The 21,848-nt window shown below is 44.6% G+C and overlaps 1 protein-coding gene across 2 annotated transcripts in view; it reads right to left on the reverse strand.

Annotated features, from left to right (window-relative positions):
- CLCN4 (chloride voltage-gated channel 4) overlaps positions 1–21,848 on the reverse strand; it is a 107,561-nt gene that overhangs the window by 64,728 nt on the left and 20,985 nt on the right. For both annotated transcript variants that reach the window (XM_029604357.1, XM_029604358.1), the window contains exon 2: positions 7,502–7,670. In XM_029604357.1, coding sequence (XP_029460217.1) covers positions 7,502–7,670 — 169 coding nt within the window. The remainder of the gene's footprint in view (positions 1–7,501; positions 7,671–21,848) is intronic.

Genomic DNA, 21,848 nt, shown 5'->3' on the forward strand with positions numbered 1-21,848 from the left:
AATCCCATTCTTCTGCGCTCAAAGACTTCCCCAAATCCAGTTCCCAAGCTTTTAAATGCTTAAATGGCTCATTTATGCATCCATCAAGAAGCCCATAAATTTTGATATCAGATCTCTTAATTTGTCTATTTGATCGCAATAGTTTTCAAACAATGATTTACTCTGCCTCAAGGTGGAAGCTCTCTTCTGGGAAACTATTCAAATGCTCTAGATTGTAAGCACATTGGAAAGCACACTGGCCACACGGCCTCATTCTTATTTCCTCTATGGCGTGAACCTCAGGGGCGTCCCCCTGTGATGACGTCACGCTGCTTGGATATTTAAGCCTACTGTTTATTGCTAGCCGTTGAGTTAGCAAGGGGATTTCCTACGGATGGGATTCGCTCTCTGTACCCAACTACTCTGCCTCCAACTTCTATTGGACTCTTTTCTGCTAACGGGGTACCTGCTCCTCGGGGGCCTCTCTGCTTCTTCCAGGCCGCTATCAGGAACCGGTACTCGCTCCTCGAAGGCCCATGTTCCCTGACTTGCTGCCTGTGTCCATCTCCCCTTCTTCTTGGAAGAATTCACTACAGACACCATCTGTGAGTACTACTACCATCTACTCCTCAGAGCTGTTTCCCTGGAACCAGGTACTCGCTCCTCGAGGGCCTGCCTCAGTTCCAGCGCCAGTGCCATCTCCTACGTGGAACTGCTGCGTGAATACTTGCCAACGAGTCTCTGCTCCCAGGGATCTGGTACTTGCTCCTCCTATCTCGGGGCTTCATACTGGGGACTCTGTGAATGTCTTATTGTACTGATTCTCTCAGTTCTTTTCACTACAGCACTGCTACCGGAGGAACCGCTGTTCCAGCGCCCTGAGGAATACTAGCCCAGCCGGGATCCACCTTCTACTCACTACTGCCACCTTTGGTAGCTTCACAAACTGTCTAAATAAAGATATAATCTGTTTTTGTGTGTCCAGAGCTGAGCCTGACCTGTGGCACCTCACGGGACTTTCCCCCATGGGCGTGGTCAGCTGCCACAGTGTCCAAGGGTCCACCCAAACCTTATAAAACATAACACTTCCAGCCTTTTTGCCCCCTTCAAAGTACGCCTGCTTAGTTAGTTCAAGCCGATGGATCAACATATCATCATCTAGGGACTGAAGCTCAGACTTAGCTAAGGAAAGTCACTTAAAAATAGATTTAGACATGGTCTTCATATGCAAAGTCTTCATATGCAAACGAGACAGATGTGTAATTCTAGCCGTTAAATTCATCCGCAATGTCTCTTTCTTTCTTACGGTATGTAGCCTGAGAAATTAAAAGACCCCTTGCAACTGCTTTAGAACAATCCCAAAGCACCCTCTGGGGTATAGGTGTAGAGACAAGCAACTGAAAATACTCTTGCAACTGTGTTCCCAAATATTTAAAAAAGACTCATCTTTTAATGCTTTTGTTTAAATGCCAAAACTGTTGGCCAGTATCTAGATCCTGAAAAAGAATATCAAGCCAGGTAGGCACGTGATCGGACCAGGTGATATTCCCAATTCCCACCACTCAATTCTGCAAAATTTTTATCAATAAGTATATAGCCAATGCTGGAATGTGACCCATGGGCCGAGGAGAAAAAGGTATAAGTGAGGGAAGTGATATACCTCGGTCTCCAAATGTCCACCACCACTGAGCCATCAGAGAAGACAACAATTTCCTTGTCCCCTGTAGGGATGAGGAGGCTTGAGAATTGTCCAAATTTGGATTTGGTGAAATTAAAATCCCTACTTAAAATTAAAATTTCCTCCACATGAGAGAGCAAAATTTTGTCCATGGATTTCAAAAAAGAGATATGATCTGAGTTAGGAGCATATAAATTAGCTGAGTTAGGAGCATATAAATTAGAATATCATGACCCACCCTTACTTTTACCAATATATAATTGACCTTGGGGATCAAGAAGCTGAAAAAGCACATCATGGGCAAAGTGGTAGGAAATTAGTATGCCCACACCAGTATAATTTGCTCCTTTAATACTTTCTGCTATGAACTTGTGTGTATAATCTTTAAGGGAGAGAACCTGCTTATCTCTTTTCCGCAAGTGAGTTTCCTGTAACAATACTATAGAGGCCTTATAATATGCTAACTCCTGGGATAAAAGCTGACGCTTCCTAAAGGTGTTAAAGCCCTTAATAAAAAGAGAAAATATCCAGGTCATTTTTAATATGTATACTGTAATGTGCAGTCTATATATTTGTCATAGCACTCAGGCCACTTAAATAAAAAAAGACATTCCGTCTCTTCAATGTATGTATAAAAAGAAAAAATAACCCCCCCCACCCCTGCAAATTCCCCACTAAAAAGAAGATGTGCCTGACCCCTTCGGCAGAATACGCCTCTCCTTGAGGACATAATTATCAGACCAAGATGGGCTCCCAACGAAACTCCCCCAACATAACAATTAAAAAGAAAACAAGAAATTTCCATCGCAAGAACCTGATATGGAACCTATGAGAAACATTGTGAAATTACTAACAAACCATATGTTATAGACCTTAACAGCAAAACTGATGCAGATGTCAGTGAACCAAAATATATCCCGAAACAAAAGTTGCAGTGAGCTGCATCAGCCCTGATTAGATAAAGCCGATCATGAGTCCTCCGACTGTCTGCGTAGTCTCCTGCCACTCTTTCCTACTAGATACCATCTTGGGTAGGTGTCTGTCTTCAGTGTGCCAGGCACTATTTTGGGCACTGCAAAGTTGATGGGTAAATTTGCTTACTTAAAAGCCTCTACAGCCTCGGTTAAAGATTTTATGCAATATGAAGTACCTTTGAGCACAAACTGCAATCCGAAGGGAAAAGTCCAGTGATAGTAAATGTTCTCAGCAAATAACAAATTTGTCATGTCTTTCAGCTCATAATGCGAAGGGTGGTCAGAGCTAGATCATTGAAAATGGGGAGGGTATGACCCTCCCAAAGCCACTCATTCTTTTTCCTGCTTCGAATATGAGAGACTTCTGAGTGAAGCTATGTAAGCATAAAATAATGTCCCTGGCCCGATTGTCAGGTTTAGGGCCCAAGGCCCTATGGACTTGTTCGATTTTAATGGGCGGCGAGCAGCGATCATGCGTTCTTTCAGTGAGGTGAAAAAAGACGCCTCTTAAAAAGTCCGTTGATTAGTAAGGGCGCGATTATTAAGCTCATGCCTCAAAAAGGCGCGCCATGATTAAGGCCATGGGCCGGGAGAGAAGGGGGTGGGGGGAGCGCTTTGGAGCTTTGAGACAGCACCGCGGAGCTCCCTCTAGCTGCTGTCCTCCGCTAAGTTCCGTGGCGCTGTCTCAAAGTTCCCCTGCTCCCCTCTCCCGGCCCGTGGCCTTAATCATGGCGCGCCTTTTTGAGGCACGAGCTTAATAATCTCGCCCTTACTAATCAGTGAACTTTTTAAAAGGCAGCTTTTTTCGCGGCACCCTTTCATGCTCGCCCTTATTGGAGGATACCCTTCTACAAGTGGCAAGCATTAACTCGGGAACATCAGATCACCAAAACCCTGGGAAGACTTGTCTTGGGTCAATCAGCCAGTTGTGAGTACACTGAGGACATTCAAGAAGGATGCTATAACTTTTTCCTGAGACTAAGCAGAGAAAGGCTCTTGGAAAGCAGAGTAGTGTTTCCTGCGATCAGAAGCATCATAAGATCTATGATTGCCAAGGGGACTGACATTTTTGGAAAGAACTATAAACTGGTTCAGATTTTTGGCGTTATGAACTCGTCTTTTATCTTTTCTTGTACCTGCTGTAATTTTGAACTATCGTTTTTGAGTAAAGCAACTTTCCTGTATGGAACATGTATTTTGGAGTAGACTGATATTTTTTTCACACAAAACAATTAAGCTATGGAATTTGTTGCCAAAGGATGTGGTCAAGGAGACTGGCATTGTATGGTTCCTTTGCCCATCCACCAGGAGCCAAACTACCTTGCTTTTCATAAAAAAGCCAAGGTGTGGCTATTCAACCATTCTTTTCCCCAGTTGGCTGGTGAGGAATATTAAAGCTTTCCCCATGCTTGGTCCTTAAACCATACAATGGCACTTAGTGTTAAGAACATTTAACCATGTTATACCTGTCTAATTCTTAATTTTTGTAATCCACTTTGAGACCAGACGTAGCAAAAAGCAGCTCATCAAATGTTCATAAATAAAAGTAAAAAGGGACTTGGACATATTCCTGGAGAAGAAGTCCATAAACAATTATTAGCAAGGTAAACACGGAGAATGCCATTGCTATCCATGAGACAGAGCATCAAGGACTTACATCTACTATTTGGGATCTGCCGGGTGCTGCCTAATGATCTGGATTGGCCACTGTTGGAGGCGGAATGCTGAGCTCAATGGACCTTTGCTCTGACCACCATGGCACACCTTATGTTCTTAAAACTGAATCGGAGAAAGAAGGAAAGAAAAGGCGACCAGCAGAAACCAACAGAAGCTAAACAGCCTCTGTTCTACATCTTACCCATTCAATCTCGCGTTCTTGCATTTCTTTGCCATACCACACCCCGACTAACAATATCTGAGCTGTGCAGATTACAAAGTCCAAGTCCCTTGGCACCTCCTTAAGGTGAGACACCCAGCCAATGCCGTTTCTAAGTTGTAAGGGGGGAAGGAAGCACACACAGCTATGCAAACTGCTGCACACACAAACACCAATACAGGGTCATAAGCTTTTCTCTGGGCACAACTGAGGCTAAAAGAATAAAATAAAATATCCAGACACATCAGGAAGGCTGGAAGAGTATTTGTATATCGTAAAACAGTTCTACATCTAAATATTAGATAAAGGATATGCATCTTCGGGTAAATGTTCGCCAGAATTTCTGAGCTCTTGCTACAGAATTTTACCCTGGAAACTGGAGGCTCTCCCATACTTGTGGCCTGGTTTGGCCTCTGTGGAAACAGGATGCTGGGCTTGATGGACCCTTGGTCTGACCCAGCATGGCATGTTCTTATGTTCTTAAACCTCAAAAATCTGGTTTTCCTCTTACTAGCAGTAGGGGGAAAAAATCACCTCAACCACACCAATCAAAAACAAAATCTGAAAAGTGGCTACACAGATTTAATGAAACGTTTTGCAGAACCAAAAGGAACAAAACAGAAGCCAGCCACAAAATTTCAGGTTGCAGCGCAGGCTGGCCAGGGGCCAATTTCAGAAAAAAACAAAAAACAAAAACAGGCAAATATCTATGATTGGTAGATTCAAACCTTCTCATTATTTGAGCTGCATTGAAATCTGTTCTCTCAATCCTTCTCAATTATGTGTAGGGAACAACATGAAATAGGTTGAGAGTAATGCAAATAAGCACTAGGGATGTGAATCGTTTTTGAACGATTAAAATTATCGTCAGATAATTTTAAAATCGTCCAAAATCGTTAGAGTGCAGATACAATACAAATGCCCCCGATTTATCGTCAGGGGCATTTGTATTGTATCGTTAAATAGGGCGCGAGAAAACCGGCACACCAAAAAAACCCTAAAACCCACCCCGAACCTTTAAAAGAAATCCCCCACCCTCCCGAACCCCCCCAAAATGTTTTAAATTACCTGGGGTCCAGTGGGGGGGCCCCGACGCAATCTCCCTCTCTCTCTCTCTCTCTGGCCACGGCTGCGTTGAGAAATGGCGCCGGTGGCCCTTTGCCCTTATCATGTAACAGGGGAAAGGTAGCGCCGGCGCCATTTTGTTTCCTGGCTCCCAACGTCACGCCTGCTGGAGGTCGCCCCCGGACCCCCGCTGGACCCCAGGGACTTTTGGCCAGCTTGGGGGGGCCTCCTGACCCCCACAAGACTTGCCAAAAGTCCAGCGGGTGTCCGGGAGCGACCTCCTGCACGCGGGCCGCATTACCAATCTTCAAAATGGCGCCGGCGCTACCTTTGCCCTCACTATGTCATACGGGAGGGTGGGGGGTTTCTTTTAAAGGTTCGGGGTGGGTTTTAGGGTTTTTTTGGTGTGCCGGTTTTCCCGCCCTCCCCCGATTTACGATTTTTAACGATTTTTTAAAACAAAAAAACCCGACGATAAGATTTCCCTCCCCCCCAGCCAAAATCGATCGTTAAGACGATCGATCACACGATTCACACCTCTAAATAAGCACTCATAGTGCTCTGCAACAGTAGTAACCCAACACTGCACACCTCCCAAACACATGAAAAGCAGATCTCGCTTTACAAGTGCAAGCCCTCTAAGGCATTATTCCACTTACAGGCTCATTTCATGTTCTGCTAAACATGTTATCTTGGCCAATAAAAGACAATTTGGGGTAATTTAGAGAGAACAATAATATTGTGGTACCAGTACTTATATTTATAGCGCTATTAGATGTATGCACTGTTGTTCACTGGTTTGAGTATGATAGGACCCTGCTACAAGGAGCCTGTGATCGAGGTGAGTTCTTGGGGCAATGGAGGATGGGGTGACTTGCACAAGGTTGCAGGAAGCGTGGGTGGGAGGAAATAGGATTTGAACCCTAATTCCCAGATGATGGCTCTAACCACTGCATCACTCCTCATCCTTCCTGCTTCTCTTCCAAAATGAATATTAGCACTAATCGTAAAAACGAACTTCTAGAATTTAAAGCAAATATTAAAGGGCCTTGAAGAGTAAAACTTTAATTATTATGGCTATTAATTTTAACAAAGCCGCTACACAATGAGAGCTTCAGACCTCATACCGGTATCTGGAAGTCAGGCCTACAAACTCCAGGCTCGCTCTGCAGGTTAGGGGGCAGTCTCAGGATCTTAGTTAGACGATCAAAAGGGACCAGCTGAGTCAGACCTGGTATTACTCCCATCATACCTATGGACTTAATGGGAACTAAAACCTGGAGGGGCTCAGCCTGCCTTGCTCGACATGGAGCTACCTGGTCATAGGGGACAGAGCAGCACAGAGGGAATGGCACTGGCAGAATTGTGTTTCACTACTTGCGATTTCTGATCATTATCACCGTCTTTTAAGCCAGGACTTCTTTTAGCTTACTTGCCAGACAGACAGGTGCCTTGTATCATTGGAAAGCTGTGACCTGCAGATTTTCTGTTTTGAGTAACGAGGCAAACAATTCCTGAGGTAAAAAGGACTTTGTGGAATACTGAAATGCCCTATAGACAGCAGTTTGAATGAGATGGGAATCCAGAAGCTGCCGGCCACCATTCAGATGATGCAAACTTGCTGAAAGCTAACGCCTGAGAAAACAGTGTTTTGTTTATTTAAAGTAAGTAAGAAGCCTTTCCAAAGATGACTGTTTATGTTTTGTGAAGGACCTTTCCTCATTTTGACTGAATTCCTCTTTGATCAGCAGGTTTTGCCATGCTTGGATGCCTTGATATAAAAGGCTACCTACAAGTCCAAACTGCAGCTCTAAGTATTTATTCGAACAATTATGAGGTGCTCTCGGCCAATCCGAGAGTTCCTTCAGTCCAACCAATTTTATAAAGCACTGGCCACTGTGAGTACAGTTGATTATTTTGGCCACTTACCTTCCTATGCCTGTCTGTGTCACGGGACTTCTCCCTTAACCAATCGATAGTGTGGAAATCCTCATACGTCCCAACATCAGGAAGTGGTTCATCCAGGAAATCCATTAGGTTTCCGGAACCATTCATCTCTCCTGCGTTCACCATATTAGTACTTATTGGGTGATGAGACCTGTGTTAGAAAGTGAAACACACAGTTTAACAACCCTTTCCTTACCTATTAGTGGAACAGCTTGAACAGATAACAGGGAGAGAAGGGGGAGAGATAGAGTGGTGCTGATCAGTAGGGTTGCTGCCTTTAGTCCAGAAAATCACTGGTCCTAACCATGAGGCTACCAGCTCAAAGCACACTAGCAACCAAAAAAAAAAATACAGAATTCTAGGCATTATTAGGAAAGGAATAGAAAAAAAGCTAGCAGTATAATAATGTCTCTCTATTGATTCATGGACACTGTATATATCTGTGGTCACCCCATCTCAAAAAGAAATAATGGAACTAGAAAAGTTACAGAGAAGGGCAATAAAAAGTGATTAAGCGGGTCCCTTATGAAGAAAGGATAAGCAGGTTAGGGCTCTTTAGTTTGGAGAAGAGACAACATAGAGATTTACAAAATCATGAGTGATTTGGAATAAGCTGATAGAGAACAATAATTTAACTTTTCAAATAGCATTAGGACTAGGGAACACTCCATAAAACTAACTGGTAGCAGATTTAAAACAAATTTAAAAAATCAAGTTTGCCTATCATAAATGGTGTTTTCCATAAACAACAGGTTGAATTAGCTATGACATGTGGGTGGCGCCATCCGGCTGCACTGAATGGACTCATCTCTCCAAGCTAGTAGAGTTTTGAACTCTACTGAGCATGTGCAGGAGTTCCCACACAGGTGTTCCTCATGAGCCTGCTCAGTCAATATAAGAGCTAATCCTAGTTAAGTTAATCAACTCTCCAGGGAGGCAGACAAGTATTTTGCATGGCTAATTCATCCCCATTTCTATGGAAACCATTGTTTATGGTAAGCAAACTTGCTTTTTCCATAGATAAGCATGCTGAATTAGCCATGATATAGGGGAGTCCCAGGCTGAGGGTTGCAGCATATTGTTTAATGAGTAAACAACTCGGACTCCACCATGAAGAGTTGACTACTATGAGAATAGGTTATGCAAAACTGCTTATCCAAATTTACTGTCAATCCTTGAAAGATTGTCTAGACCAGAGCTTTCCAAACTTTTCATGTTGGTGACACACTTTTTAGACAAACATAATATTGTGACACAGAAAACCAGAGATTAAAGGTTAAATGAACGAAATGTATTTCGACAATTTATGTATGTTTCCTTAAATATATACATAATAAAATGTTTCACGACACAACCTATCTTGTGAAAACCTTTCATTTATATTAAAAATATATAATATTCCAAGATTAATGTTATTGTTATAATTTATGAGTAACAATAATAAAACAAAGTTATTGAGTTATTCAATTTACCTCTTTAATGAGATATATGAGCTTGATAGGATGAACACAGCTTTTGAATATTTGGTGTTAATAAAAAAAAGTCCAAAGGGTCTTCTGCGTAATTTTAAAAAGCTGGCCAGTTTCACACTATAAAATTATTTGATAGCCTCATTCAACTAATTCTATATGGCTATGAGAGTGAAGTCTGGAATTTATAGGAAGGGACGGAATGTCAATATAAATCCTGCACCTCCAGTTCTGTAATTCTGTGCATCCACTGAAATTCCCCCCAAAAATGGAGCTTGGATGTTTCCCTTACAGCTCATCATACTAAAAAATATTTTCAAATTCTGGTGTCACCTCACAGTAACAGCAGCACAAATACCTTCCACTGCCAGTCACATTGTGAACTAACACAAAACCCCGCAAAGAAGACACTCAAAATCTATACTGCAATCCCATCGTAACATAACAGTAATAACACCAAGGACTCAAACAACAATAACCCTACCTGTAAAAAAGCAAGGGTAAATATTATACTGGGTCCTAGAATACCAATACACTACCTACTGAGGAAACAAAACAAACCAGATTGCTATAGATCCCTATGCTAGCAGAATCTCTCATCATGGTCACACACACAGAGCAGAGACAGACCCTCACCAAATACAGAATACAAAATAAAGGAGCACAAATTAGACAAAAACTGAAATGGAAACCCCAAGAAGCCAGACTCTGTGTATTAACAATGGAGAAACAGAACCACCATTCCTCATAAAACAAATACAATCAAGAAACATAAAGCATCAGTTATAACAGTAAAACCATACTAATAAAAGAATATTTTAAAACTACTGATAAATAGAATTTCTATTAATTAAAATCATATACATTTTTTACAATTTCTCAAACACCAATAAAATATTTCAAAACAGCACATATATCAAATAGCATGCAATAATTAAAACTAATAAGGATTTTAAAAAGCCCCTGCTGTCCATACGTGGAAGCTCTTGATTTCCAGTCACCCTGATATTGTCAAGGATTAGGAGGTTATACTCTCTCTCTCACACATACTCACATGTCCATTCTCTCTCACACATACACTATCACATACATAAACATTCATGCTCTTATACCCACCATAACCTCTCGCTCTCACTGACACTGACATACTCTCAGGCTCTAAGACACTCTCTCCCCTTCCACACACACCCCCACACACACACACACACACACACAAACTTACTCCCATGGATTTTCTCATACACACTCATGCTCTCACTCTCTCTGGCTCCCTCCATACACAAATACACACACCCAGGAAAACACCCAGTCATTCTCACAAAAACCCACACACACAGGCAAGCTCCCAGTCATTCTCACACACTGAAACTGACCCCCAGGCAGGCTCCCATTCATTTTCAAACCACTCCCTCACCATCCCCCAGGCATGCACACATTCATGCTCACACATATATACATCACACACAGGCAGGCACCTATTCTCACACATACAAACCCCAGGAAGACGCCCATTCATTCTCATACACAGACACACCCTCAAGCAGGCACCCATGCATTCACACACATACACCCTCAGGGAGACTCCCATTCATACACATGCACACACTAAAGGCAGACCCCCTCTCTTTCTTTTGCCAGCAACCTCGGAGCCTCTCTCATTCCTCTGTTGCCACTGTCACTGATGCCGCATGGCTATTGGGGAGGCGCTGATTGCTGCTACTGGCACTGAAGCCCATTCTGCTGCCTCCTCTGTGCAGGCCCCGTGGGTTTCCACTTCCTCCATGTTGATCTCGTACATCGTGAGATCCGCATAGAGAAAATGCTACTCTTGCACATTACCAAAGATTACATGTGCCAATCAGTAAGAAGTAATTCTTTTTTTTTTTACCTTTGCTGTCTGATCTTAGTTTTCTAATCGGTTGGTCACAGGCTTTTTTGTTCCACCTTCCCTTTCTTATTTTTTAGCCAATTCCTTTCATATTGTCTTTTTTCTATTTCTTTTCTCTCCATCTATCTTCTTCCCTCAAACACACAGTCAGGTTCTCATTCTCACATGCTTTCTCTCTCTCACACACACACAGGCTCTCACTCTCATATGCTCTCTCTCATACAATCATTCATACATAGTCTCTCTCTTGCACATGCTGTCTGACTCTCACACACCCAGGCTCTCTCTCACTCCCACATGCTGTCTTGCTCAAGCACAGGCTCTCACTGTCACATGCTCTCTCTCATACAATCATTCATACACACAGGCTCTCACTGTCACATGCTGTCTCTCTCACACACACACACAGGCTCTCACATGCTGTCTCTGAAAATATTCAGGTCCTCACTCCCACCACAGTCTCTTAACTCACTCTCACACACAGACACACAAGCTCTCAACTCATCTCATGCACACACACAATCTCTCAACTCATCTCATACACGCACACAATCTCTCATCTCATCTCATACACGCATACAATCTCTCAATTCAATTCATACACACACACAATCTCTCAACTCAATTCATACACGCACACAATCTCTCAACTCATCTCATACAGACACTCTACGGGCCCTCAAGCCTCTCTCTTACCTTTGGGCCTCCTCTTCACGGGTCACTGCAGGATGGGCTCTGCAGCAGCCCTGATCTTCTTGGGCCGATCCGCAGCGGCGGCGGCCCTGATCTTCGCGGGCCAATCTGAAGTGGCGGCCCTGCTACCGGGCCGCCTCCTCTTCTCAGCCCGCTGCAACAACGCTGCTCCTCTTCTGCACGTGGCTGATGCTCCTCCTCCTTCCTGCCCAAGTGGCTCCGGCAACATTTTTCTTCCGGGGCCACGCAGGCAGGAAGGAGGAGGAACACCTGCAAGTGTAGACATGACCTTGTTCTTTGGGCCGTGGTGACGTGAGCTCCACCAGGGCCCTGCCAATCTTCCGCTGTGTGTCTCCGGCACAGCACAGTGATATTTCACTACTCAGCCACCAGTGGGATGAGGTCCACCGGTGGCCACATTGGATCCCCCTGCCCTCTCCTTGCTCTGCCCCGTCATGTGCACCGGGCTTGTGCGACACACCGGCACACTGCAGGCGACACACTAAAGTGTCGCAACACACACTTTGGAAAGCTCTGGTCTAGACAGTAATGGGATGTAAAAATGTGTACTGATGACCACGTTGAAACTTTTCAGATGTCTTCAAGAGGTACACCTCTCTGCGGTGAGGAAAGGAAGATGCCATAGTTATAACTTGATGAGCTTTTACAGAGTCTGTAATTTGAAAGCCTGCAACTTCATAGCAGTGCTGAATACAATCCACTATTCAATTAGGGACAGATTTTCAAAGGGTTATGTGCATAACTTACGCGCATAACCCTGAGAAAGTGCCCCTGCATGCACCGAGCCTATTTTACATAGGCTCGGAGACATGCGCAAGCCCCAGGACGTGCGTATGTCCCGGGGCTTTGAAAAAGGGACGGGAAGGGGGCCTCCGGCACAGTGGCCATGCCAGAGGATCGCACGCTGGCAGCCAGCCGGCGCACGCAAGTTACGCTTGCCAGAGGCAGGCGTAACTAAGACAACAAAGGTAGGAGGGGGATTTAGGTAGGGCTAAGGGGCAGGTTAGATAGGGGAAGGAGGAGAAGGTGGGGGGAAGGGAGGGGAAGGTGGGGGGAGCAGAAGGAAAGTTCCCTCCGAGGCCACTCTAATTTCGGAGCGGCCTCGGTGGGAATGGGGAAAGCCATCAGGGCTCGGCGCGCACAAGGTGCACCCCCTTGTGCGCGCCGACCCCAGATTTTATAACATGCGTGCGGCTGCACATGCATGTTATAAAATCGGGCATAGATTTGTGTGCGCCGGGTTGCGCGCAAAATCTACGTCCACGTGTGTGTTAGAAAATCTGGCCCTTAGACAATTACATTTTGTGACTGAGCCACCAAATCTATTAGGATTGTAGGCTATGAAACCCTGGTGATGCAGCTGAGTTCTTTTCTTGAAACCCACAGTATGAAGGGCTTTCTTTCAATTTCAATCAAAAGAGGAGGAGGGATAGCCTAGTGGTTAGAGCACTGGACTATGGACCAGGAGACCAAGGTTCAAGTCCCGCTATCGCTCCTTGTGACCTTGGGCAAGTCACTTTACCCTACATTGCCTCAGGTACAAAAAACTTAGATTGTAAGCCCTCTGGGGATAGAGAAATACCTACAGTACCTGAATGTAAACCGGTGTGATATCTCAATTGAGATGAATGTCGGTATATAAAAATAATAAATAAATAAAATAAAAATAAAAATTTGGAAAGAAGGTAAGTAGGAGAACATAGCACCAGTGGGATGGATGTATGGGTATACAGACCATATGGGTATAAAGGCCATGAGCATGGTGAACGTGTCCTTGCAACAGGCCTTCCATGCTTTGAATCTTGTTCATTCCTGCGTTTTGTTTTGGGTTTTTTTGCCTATGACCCACAGGAGATACCTGCACCCAGAGTTTTGTTCAAATTCTTCAGCCTTGGTTCTAGCCTTCAGTTTGTTTCAAATCATGTCTTCGTCCAAGCCTACAGCCATGTCCACAGTATGGTCCTACATCAGCTTGTCCACAGTATGGTTCCTTGCTTCAGTTCCTGAAACCAAGTATCTTCAGTTCCTGTGTTTGCTCCTCAAGTCCCTGTTGGTAAGGGATTACCAATGTCTCGTCTGAAGCCAAAGAGAGGAAGCTGGGGGTGGGCTTTCAGGAGGGGGGTACTGTTGCAATACCACTCACGGGAGGGCCCTGTGAGTGGCCTCACTCACCTCCCGGTGCTGCCTGTATGCCATCGCTCTCTGCAGCTGGAGATGCTGACGACGCCATCCTACATGGAAAAATCATTGTCCCAACACTGCCTGGGCCTGGCTGCCATTTCCTGCAGCTGAAAGATGCCGCAGATGGGACCTTGAGCTTCGCAGCCTGGAATGATGCCACTTTCTTCCCTCGCCACAGTCACTGAGGCTGATATCCCCTAGGAACACATGCACACCCCTGCTGAAGATTTGAAGGGACCACAGCGGGAAAGGCCCTGCAGCCCCTCCTAATGATGTCACTGCTTCAGGCCTTTAAAAGGCCACTTCTCTGTTGCTCCAGGCCTTTGCAAGGTTACTGATCCTTCAAGGTCTCCTGTTTCTTGTGGTCCTCTGTGTTCTGGGTCTCCTGACTCCTGTGGCCAAGTCTTCGGTGTCCTGCCCAACCCTTCACGCTTCACCTTCAGAGTCTATTCCCTAGTTCCTGAGTCCTGTCCCTAGTCTCCGGAGTTGTTCCAGCCATCCGCCTGTTTCAAGTCCTGAGCCTTGCTCCAAGTCTTCAGAGCCTTTGTCTTGTCATGTATCTTCAGAGACTTCAGCCTTGTCATGAGTGTCACAAGTCCTCAGCCTTGGTCGGCCCTACTCTCAAGCCATTCCTAAGTGGTTAGTCCAAAAGGGCTTATGGAATGGCTGGAGGACCAGCATGGGTTGCTGGTTCTCTTCCAGAGGTCTCCTAGTTCCTGGTTTGTCTGTTCCTGTTCCAAGTCTCAAATGCTCCTGTTTCAAAATTTCAAGTATTCCTGTGCCAAGTATTCAGCCCTGCTTTGAGCCTTCAGCCTGTTCTAAGCTTCAGTCTAGCCCATGCCAGGATATGCTCACCCGCCAGCAGCATGGACCATGGCCAGCCCCGAGGTTGTGTCAGTCGCGTCATGACACAGGAGCTCACGCTCTCGCGTGCCCACTCACAACACAGATTGAGAGTGCATCTCCATTTCACCTTCTATAAGTAGAGGAGTATCGTGCTGAGGGAATTCATTTGGAATTTCTCTCGGCGAAGATGTTTGTTCAGCTTTTTCAAATCTAGAATGGATCTCAAGCTACCTGATTTTTTTTTGTGAGGGGATGAGAAAAATATCAGGAAGCCCTATCCATATAATAATGCAAGGGCTGGTCCTATCATTTTCTGCAGAGGAAACAATTCCACTTCTAATTGGACTGAGTTGAACAGTGTGGAAGAGATAGTAGCTGTGAGAAATACAAACAGCATCCAGACTCCATAATCTTGCAGACTCAGAGGTCATTGGTTATCTGGCACTACTCTTCCAAGCAGAATTGGGTCCTACCTCCTGCTGGAGAGGGAAATTGCTGAGCATTCCCAAGGATCAAAATCTAGGTTCAGATTTTAGTTGGACCTGCTGTAGCACCTTAGACTGATAGTATTCACGTTGAGCTCTAGCCAGAATTTGTTTCTGATGTTAAGCCAGAAGGGGCGGGAGCTAATACCTTTGAAAAGGTCAGAAAGGGCTTCTTTGGAAGTATGGCCTCTTGTACAAATAGAAAGAATGCCTCAAAGAAGAGAACTGCTCGGGCCTCATTCAGAGATAATGGATGGTCACATTCTGCCCTTTTATTCAGGATACAATTTCTGTCAGCTTTTCTTCAAACAAGTTGTTGCCTACTTTACTTGGACATCATCGCAAATATTGCTGGCTCAGAACCAAGTCATGAGCCAAGCGCCAATCAAGGGAAATGAGGTATTGATATGGTATGAAATGACTCATAGGCCGAGTGATGAAGGTGTCATATGAACTCCTCTGCATCTAGAAGTGACTGAAGATAATAATTATCCATTAAGTTGAAGGGCAGGCTTCAGGGTTTATATGCAGTTGTGCAGATATTGTACCATATACAATCAGTGAACAAAGATACGAGCAGTTAGCATTGAACTCTGAAAAACCTTTTTTCCAAAATTCTTAAGCAGCCTGCTGTCTTTCCCAGGTGCAGGATTTGAATGAATCTTTGTCTTTTTTGCCTTCTTTAGAGCACATTCCACCAAAACGAACTGATAGGGTAACTGGACTATACTGAAACCAGGTGATCTTTGCACTCTAAATTTATGGTCTAGCTACCTTGCTGTTGGCACGCAAGAGATAGGATTTTCCCACATTTTCACTTGCAGTTGATTGACAATGTCATGAACTTGGAAAGCGAATAGCTCTGAAGGAGTTTTCAGAATTTGAAGTAGGCTTAAGACTTCCATTCAGAAGTTTATATCCCTGTGAACACTCCAAATGCTTTTCCCATTTTTTCTATGAATTTTGAATATGGTAGGTCTTCCAGAGGAGATGTATGTTCCAGAGGTTCCAGAATCAGATCAAAAGGTATTCCTGATGAACGTTCTTTACACCGAGAGTATAGGAACACCAATCCAGGACCCCAGTGATGAAGACAGTGAATCGAGGGACTCTTGGTTCTGTTTGACGGGATAATCCCTGGTCTCCAACCTCTGAGCAAGTGGACTCCACTGCAATTCAGCAAGATGAGAAAACTCAGAGCAAGGGTTCTGATGACATATTTAACCTTAATAGGGAAAACTGGGACTCCACTCTGGGAGATTGCTGAAGCAAAGCTGGAAAGGAGAGGATGGAAAGTTCCTTCTGTCACCATAGTTGAAGAACTAAAGAAACACGTGCCCTCTGACCTGGCATAGGTGAAACATCTTCTTCTGAAACAAGAATGGGCTCCTGTTCTGGTATAGGAGGCCTACACAAGTAGTACCAGAGAGATGATGGTGTCTGATGCCTCCAAATGGAAGCCCGATGCCAGCAGCTTGGAAGGTGAAAGTATTCTGTTATGGGAGGAGGCATAGATACCATATTTCCTCCTGCCCCTGTTCTCCATTGAGCAGCATAGGTGTTGGCAATTCTGCATGACGGCCATGGTTCAAATCTCAATGCCTGGATGTCTTAGACTTATACATCAACAAGACCAGATGCTTCAAGGACTTTGACAAAGCATGCTTCAATTGCCACATGCACTTTTTATCATGTGCATCGATGAAGCTGGTGCCAAGTGGTAGTGTGTCAAGACTGCATACACTGACAGCATCAGTGTTGCTTGCATCGAGAGGACCCTGGCATTGTGAGCCCATATAGCAATGGACTGTTGGTGGTGGTGCGAATATACCATGTGTCAACAATATCCAAGGACAACGCAGAAGTGTCATTGATGCATCGAGAGGCAAGGGTGCTGATGCAATGAGCCTCGTGCGTTCCAGTGCCAATGCACTGTGCATCAATGAAGGATGGCCAGCACTGCTCAACTTCAGCATGGTGCACCAATGGGGAACTTTTCATGAGCGCCTGATCAACGCACGTTCCAGTGAAGCAGACAAAACTGCACTGCAGGAAGAAGACTGACTGCAGCTTCTGAGAGACTTATGCAGTACCTCCATTTTTAGCACCCGAGACCATTGAGTACATGGGATCATTCTTCCGCAAGCATAGCAGTTGCCTGGTCATGGTCCAGACTGAGGCAGCGATAGCATAATGTGTGTCTGTCAGTGAGGGACATCACCTTACCACAGTTGCAATTGTTAAAACCACTCACCATAGGTTTCTTTTTGCCAGACAAGGCAAAACTGAGGACATTTTTTTTTTGTAGCATTACAAAGTGCTCTTTTGGTTGCCATGGGGCAGGAAAGCAACTAAAGAAGAAGAAACTGAAGACTAAAGTGACAAAGAATAAAATATTTGAAAGACATTGAAAAAAATATCTGGAGAGACTGAGTACACATGTTGGGAACCTGACTGGGCCCCCCTTACCTGACTCGGCAGCCAACATCTAAGGGCTCCCTCTCGAATCACCCAAAGGCATCTCTTCTACGCGGCCCAGGACGCCAAATCTTCCCTTCCAACGTGTGCTCCCCTATGCGCACACGGGATGTGCCAGTACTTAAAGGGGCCACGGCGGGAAATGTCGGCCTGACCCCGAAGATGATATCACAACTACTGACAATTTAAGCCCAGATCAGCTTCCTGCTCTTCGCCTTGGCAACAGGTCCTGCTCGTGAGTGAGTTGTTGCTGCGTTCGAGAGTTCCTGCTTGTTCCTGTTCCTGAGCCCCGCTCCTCGGATTGTCCTCTTGGTTCTAACCGGCTTGGCTTCCTGGTTCCGCTTGTCTGCTGCCCATCCTGACCTTTGGCTTGTCTTCTCATCTCTGTTCGTTCGCTGCCTACCCTGACCTCTAGCCTGGTTCATTGTGCTGCCTGTTCGCTGCCAGTCCTAACTCCTGGACTGCCCACGGCCTCTCCTGGTCCCTCTGCCTCGACCCGGACTTCCTGACGCCGTTTCATCTTCTCCCTGGACCCCGCTCTGCGAGGAGACCCACACCTAAGTCCTGCCAGCCCCGGCACCCAAGGACTCAACCTGAGAGGAATGAGGGCTGGTATAAGTGAACCTCCAGCTGGGTCTTCTCCACCAGTACCGCCTCCTGGTGACGAGGTCCACTGGCGGCCGTCCCTCGGTGGTGGTTCCAACTCTCATCCTGGCTCAAGGGTCCTCACCTCTAAAAATACATCCATACTATGCTCAGATAAAACGTGACTGAAGAGGCTCACGAGGCAACACTCACAAGGGAACGCCTGAATATGCTCAGTAGAGCTCAAAGCTTTTCTAGCTAGGACAAATGAGTTTGTTCAGTGCTGCCAGATGACATCACTCAGGTCATGGCAAATTCAGCCTGCTTATTGATAGAAAAAGTATTTTTTTTAGTGAACGTAGAATTAAGCTATGAAATTTGCTGTCAAAGAACATGGTCAAAGTGAGCAGTATAGCTAAGTTAAAAAGGTTTGGACAAGCTTCTGGAGGACAATGGAGAGCCTGGAGGTGCGAGTAGGGATTGTTCCTGTCCCTTGTGGATCTGGGGGCAATCTAAGCTAGGGGGAGGCTCGGGGGGGGGGGGGATCAGTGGGTGTTCCCTGATGGTGGTGGGGGCTTTGAAAAAGATTGGGTGGCACAGGGTTAAAGGCTGAGCTATGATTCCTGAAATTCATATTCCAGCCAGGTTGGGGAGTGAGGGATGAGGGGGACATGGCACAAAAAAACTTCTTTGGGAATTAGAGGGGTTGGGGGAGGATATAAAAGAGATTTGAGGCCACTTTAAATTTGCTGCCCCTGGGAGCATCGGCAGGCACCTTAGCCTGGCGATGATCCCGTGGGAAAGTAACTTTCATGAGTAGCACAGCTCATTAATATTTTTCTTGAGTCACACTACTATGTTTGCATATTAATGAGCTGCTTTGCATGCATTTGTATGTGATGCAGCTCTATATTTTTGTAGTAAGCTACTATAAACCCACAAGCTTATCATATGTTGGAGCATTACAATGTGGACCTAGGTGCATATGGATTTGAGTGATGCTTTTTGGACCTGCCAAAAAGGTTTTTCAATCTTGCAAAGACTGCAAGCCACTAAAGACAAGGTAAAGGAATATAAAAAACCCCGTTTTCTCTCCTGTGAATGACAAATGTTCTGCAAGAACCAGCATCCAGCACTCACAATTTTAACAAGCTGAGAAAATGGCTGTGCTGTCTAGCCTGCCCAGAGAATAGCACGACATAGCCAGCAGAGGAGGAAGCCAAAGGAATGCTGGGAGACCATTTAAGGAAGAAAATGTTCAATTTGTCTGACTCTGTCTGTGTGTGAGGGGCGGGGACGGCCAGAAGTTGGAGCAAGGAGCCAGGAAGAAAGAAATACATCTGACAGCCCTGCAATCAGTTCTTCTCCTGATGAGCTAATTAGAGGAGAGAAAGAAGTCTGAGCTCTGAGGAAAGGCAGCGACAGACAGCTATTCTTGCTTCATAGCCAAGCTACATGTAAAATCCCAACAAGTGTCAGAGGAGCCAGGAGCTGAGAGGCTGGGACTTCCTTTCCAGAGATATCCAGGCCCAGGACCACATGGTTGGATCACCCTCCTAAGAGACTGAGTTAAGTAATCTAAACTTTGCACAGACAGTATCTTAGCAGAGGAGGGAGGTTTATTTCCTTGCCCTTGTCACAAATTCAGTATCTTATCTTAACTGCTTCAGCTTTTCAGCTGAAGTCAAGCATCAATCCTTGCTGGCAGGTACTGGGAAAGAAAAACTAGTGGACCGTGTGCTTTCTATAAGTCTGAAACCAGGCCAATTTTCTGTTTAGCACTAAGTAAACCATTTGGGGAAGCTCCCCAGGAGAGAGAGAGACCTTCCACATACTGCAGTGCTCATCTATTTGGTTTGTCATTTAGCCAACTCCACCATCAAGAGGGACTTCTCCATTTTCTTGATTTTTTTTTCCACACAATTTTGTGTTTGGGATAGGGTGCATTCTAGAAAACTGATGACATTTGTATGGATCTGTACCCACCCTCCCTTTTTGAGTACTCAAGAGTAAAGACAATTTTAAAAGCGATGTACTTCAACTGCTTTCTCTATTAGTGTTCCTTTTCTTCTTTTTTTTTTTTTTTTACCATCCATATGAGTATGTTCTTTGCTCTCGCTAACAAGACAGTGTTATTTTGCATTGCTTGATTTAAAATAAGAAAACTGGAAGCTTATATTATAAATTCACTACTGTACTTTTCTCATTTAATGTTCTGGTTGGATTTACAGTCTACTTTCAGAATACTTGCAAAAGGGTTAATTACTGTTTTATTCTAGTGTGATGATTTTATCTGGTCTATGGTGCCACAAGTGAGAGGTTGTTTGGAAAAAGCACAGAACTGTGGTAGGGTGACTGGGACCCTGTCTCATCCACCACCCAAGCTACGAACCCAAAGATAAATCATATTAATAAATATAATTTCTCATGTGGTACTCCCCACCCCAAGCATAGGGGTAAATTCATAGTCCAGACCAAGATGGGGGGGGCACACATTTTTTCTCACTTTGCAACATTTTAATAATGTTATTTTATTTAATTCTGGGTTATGAGTTATTATTCTGTTTGCTGTAACTCACTCCCACATTTCGCGATAATAGGAGCAAAATGTAAATCTTAATCAATCAAGTCACCCACTTTATAAAGACACATGAGAGGGCATTCTCAGTGCTGAACCTATTATTTCAAACAGTTTATCAGAGCAGCTAAGACTGATTCCTTGTATTAAATTATTTATAAAGAAGGAAAAGATGTCTCTCTTTAAATTGGCATTTGGCAATTAGCATGCCAGCTTTCAAGTCTCTGGTGTATAAGATGTCTATCAGCAGCATGGGATAAGTAGCATGGAATCTATCTACCCCTTGGGATCCTGCCAGGTGCTTGTGACCTGGATTGGCCACTGTTAGAAACAGGATACTGGACTTGATGGACCTTTGGTCTGACCCAGAATGGCAATTTCTTACATACTTATGTTTTATAAAATGTCTGATATCTGAGGATGCAGCATTAGTAGACTGGTGTTATGTTGTTTATTTTTAATTATAGGCATATAGTGTTGTACCCTGCCTAGAACATTATGATCGGGGAAGAGGAATAAATCTTTTACACAAATAAATAAATAAGCCAATTAATTCATAAATAACTCATGAAATCACCAAATGCACACTTTTCCTTAATGCCTTGTTACGTTATGACAGCTTAATAAATAGGGCCTACTGTCTGCTGCAGTCCCCCTTCCTGCCTTTCCTCCTGTACTTTCTCTGATGTGCCGGGTCCCACTGCCACCCTTGGTACTGCATCTGCCTCCATAATCTGCCTCCACATGGTTCTCAATAAGTTTGAGTCCATGCTCTCGCTCTTCTCAGTGACCACCAGGAGAAAGTAGGGCAGTACACGGCTCAAACTAATTAAGGGCAACACAGAGACAGATTAGACACGGCGGCAGAAACAAGTGAGGGAGGGAGAAATGGCATTGTGCGACTCAAACCAAACAAAAGGAAGGAAGGTCACAAATTCTGGGTGAAAAAAAAGGGGGAACATTTAATTCTATGCAAATTCTGCATTGCACAGTTGTGCAGAATTTCCCCAGCTTTAAATATTGCTCTGTTCAACTGGGTTCTCTCCTTTATCAGCAATGAAACCAAATCTAAATATCTCAGAGTAAACCATGCATTAAAAAATCA

Source organism: Rhinatrema bivittatum, chromosome 5 (genome assembly GCF_901001135.1).
Source record: "Rhinatrema bivittatum chromosome 5, aRhiBiv1.1, whole genome shotgun sequence".
NCBI lineage: Eukaryota > Metazoa > Chordata > Amphibia > Gymnophiona > Rhinatrematidae > Rhinatrema > Rhinatrema bivittatum.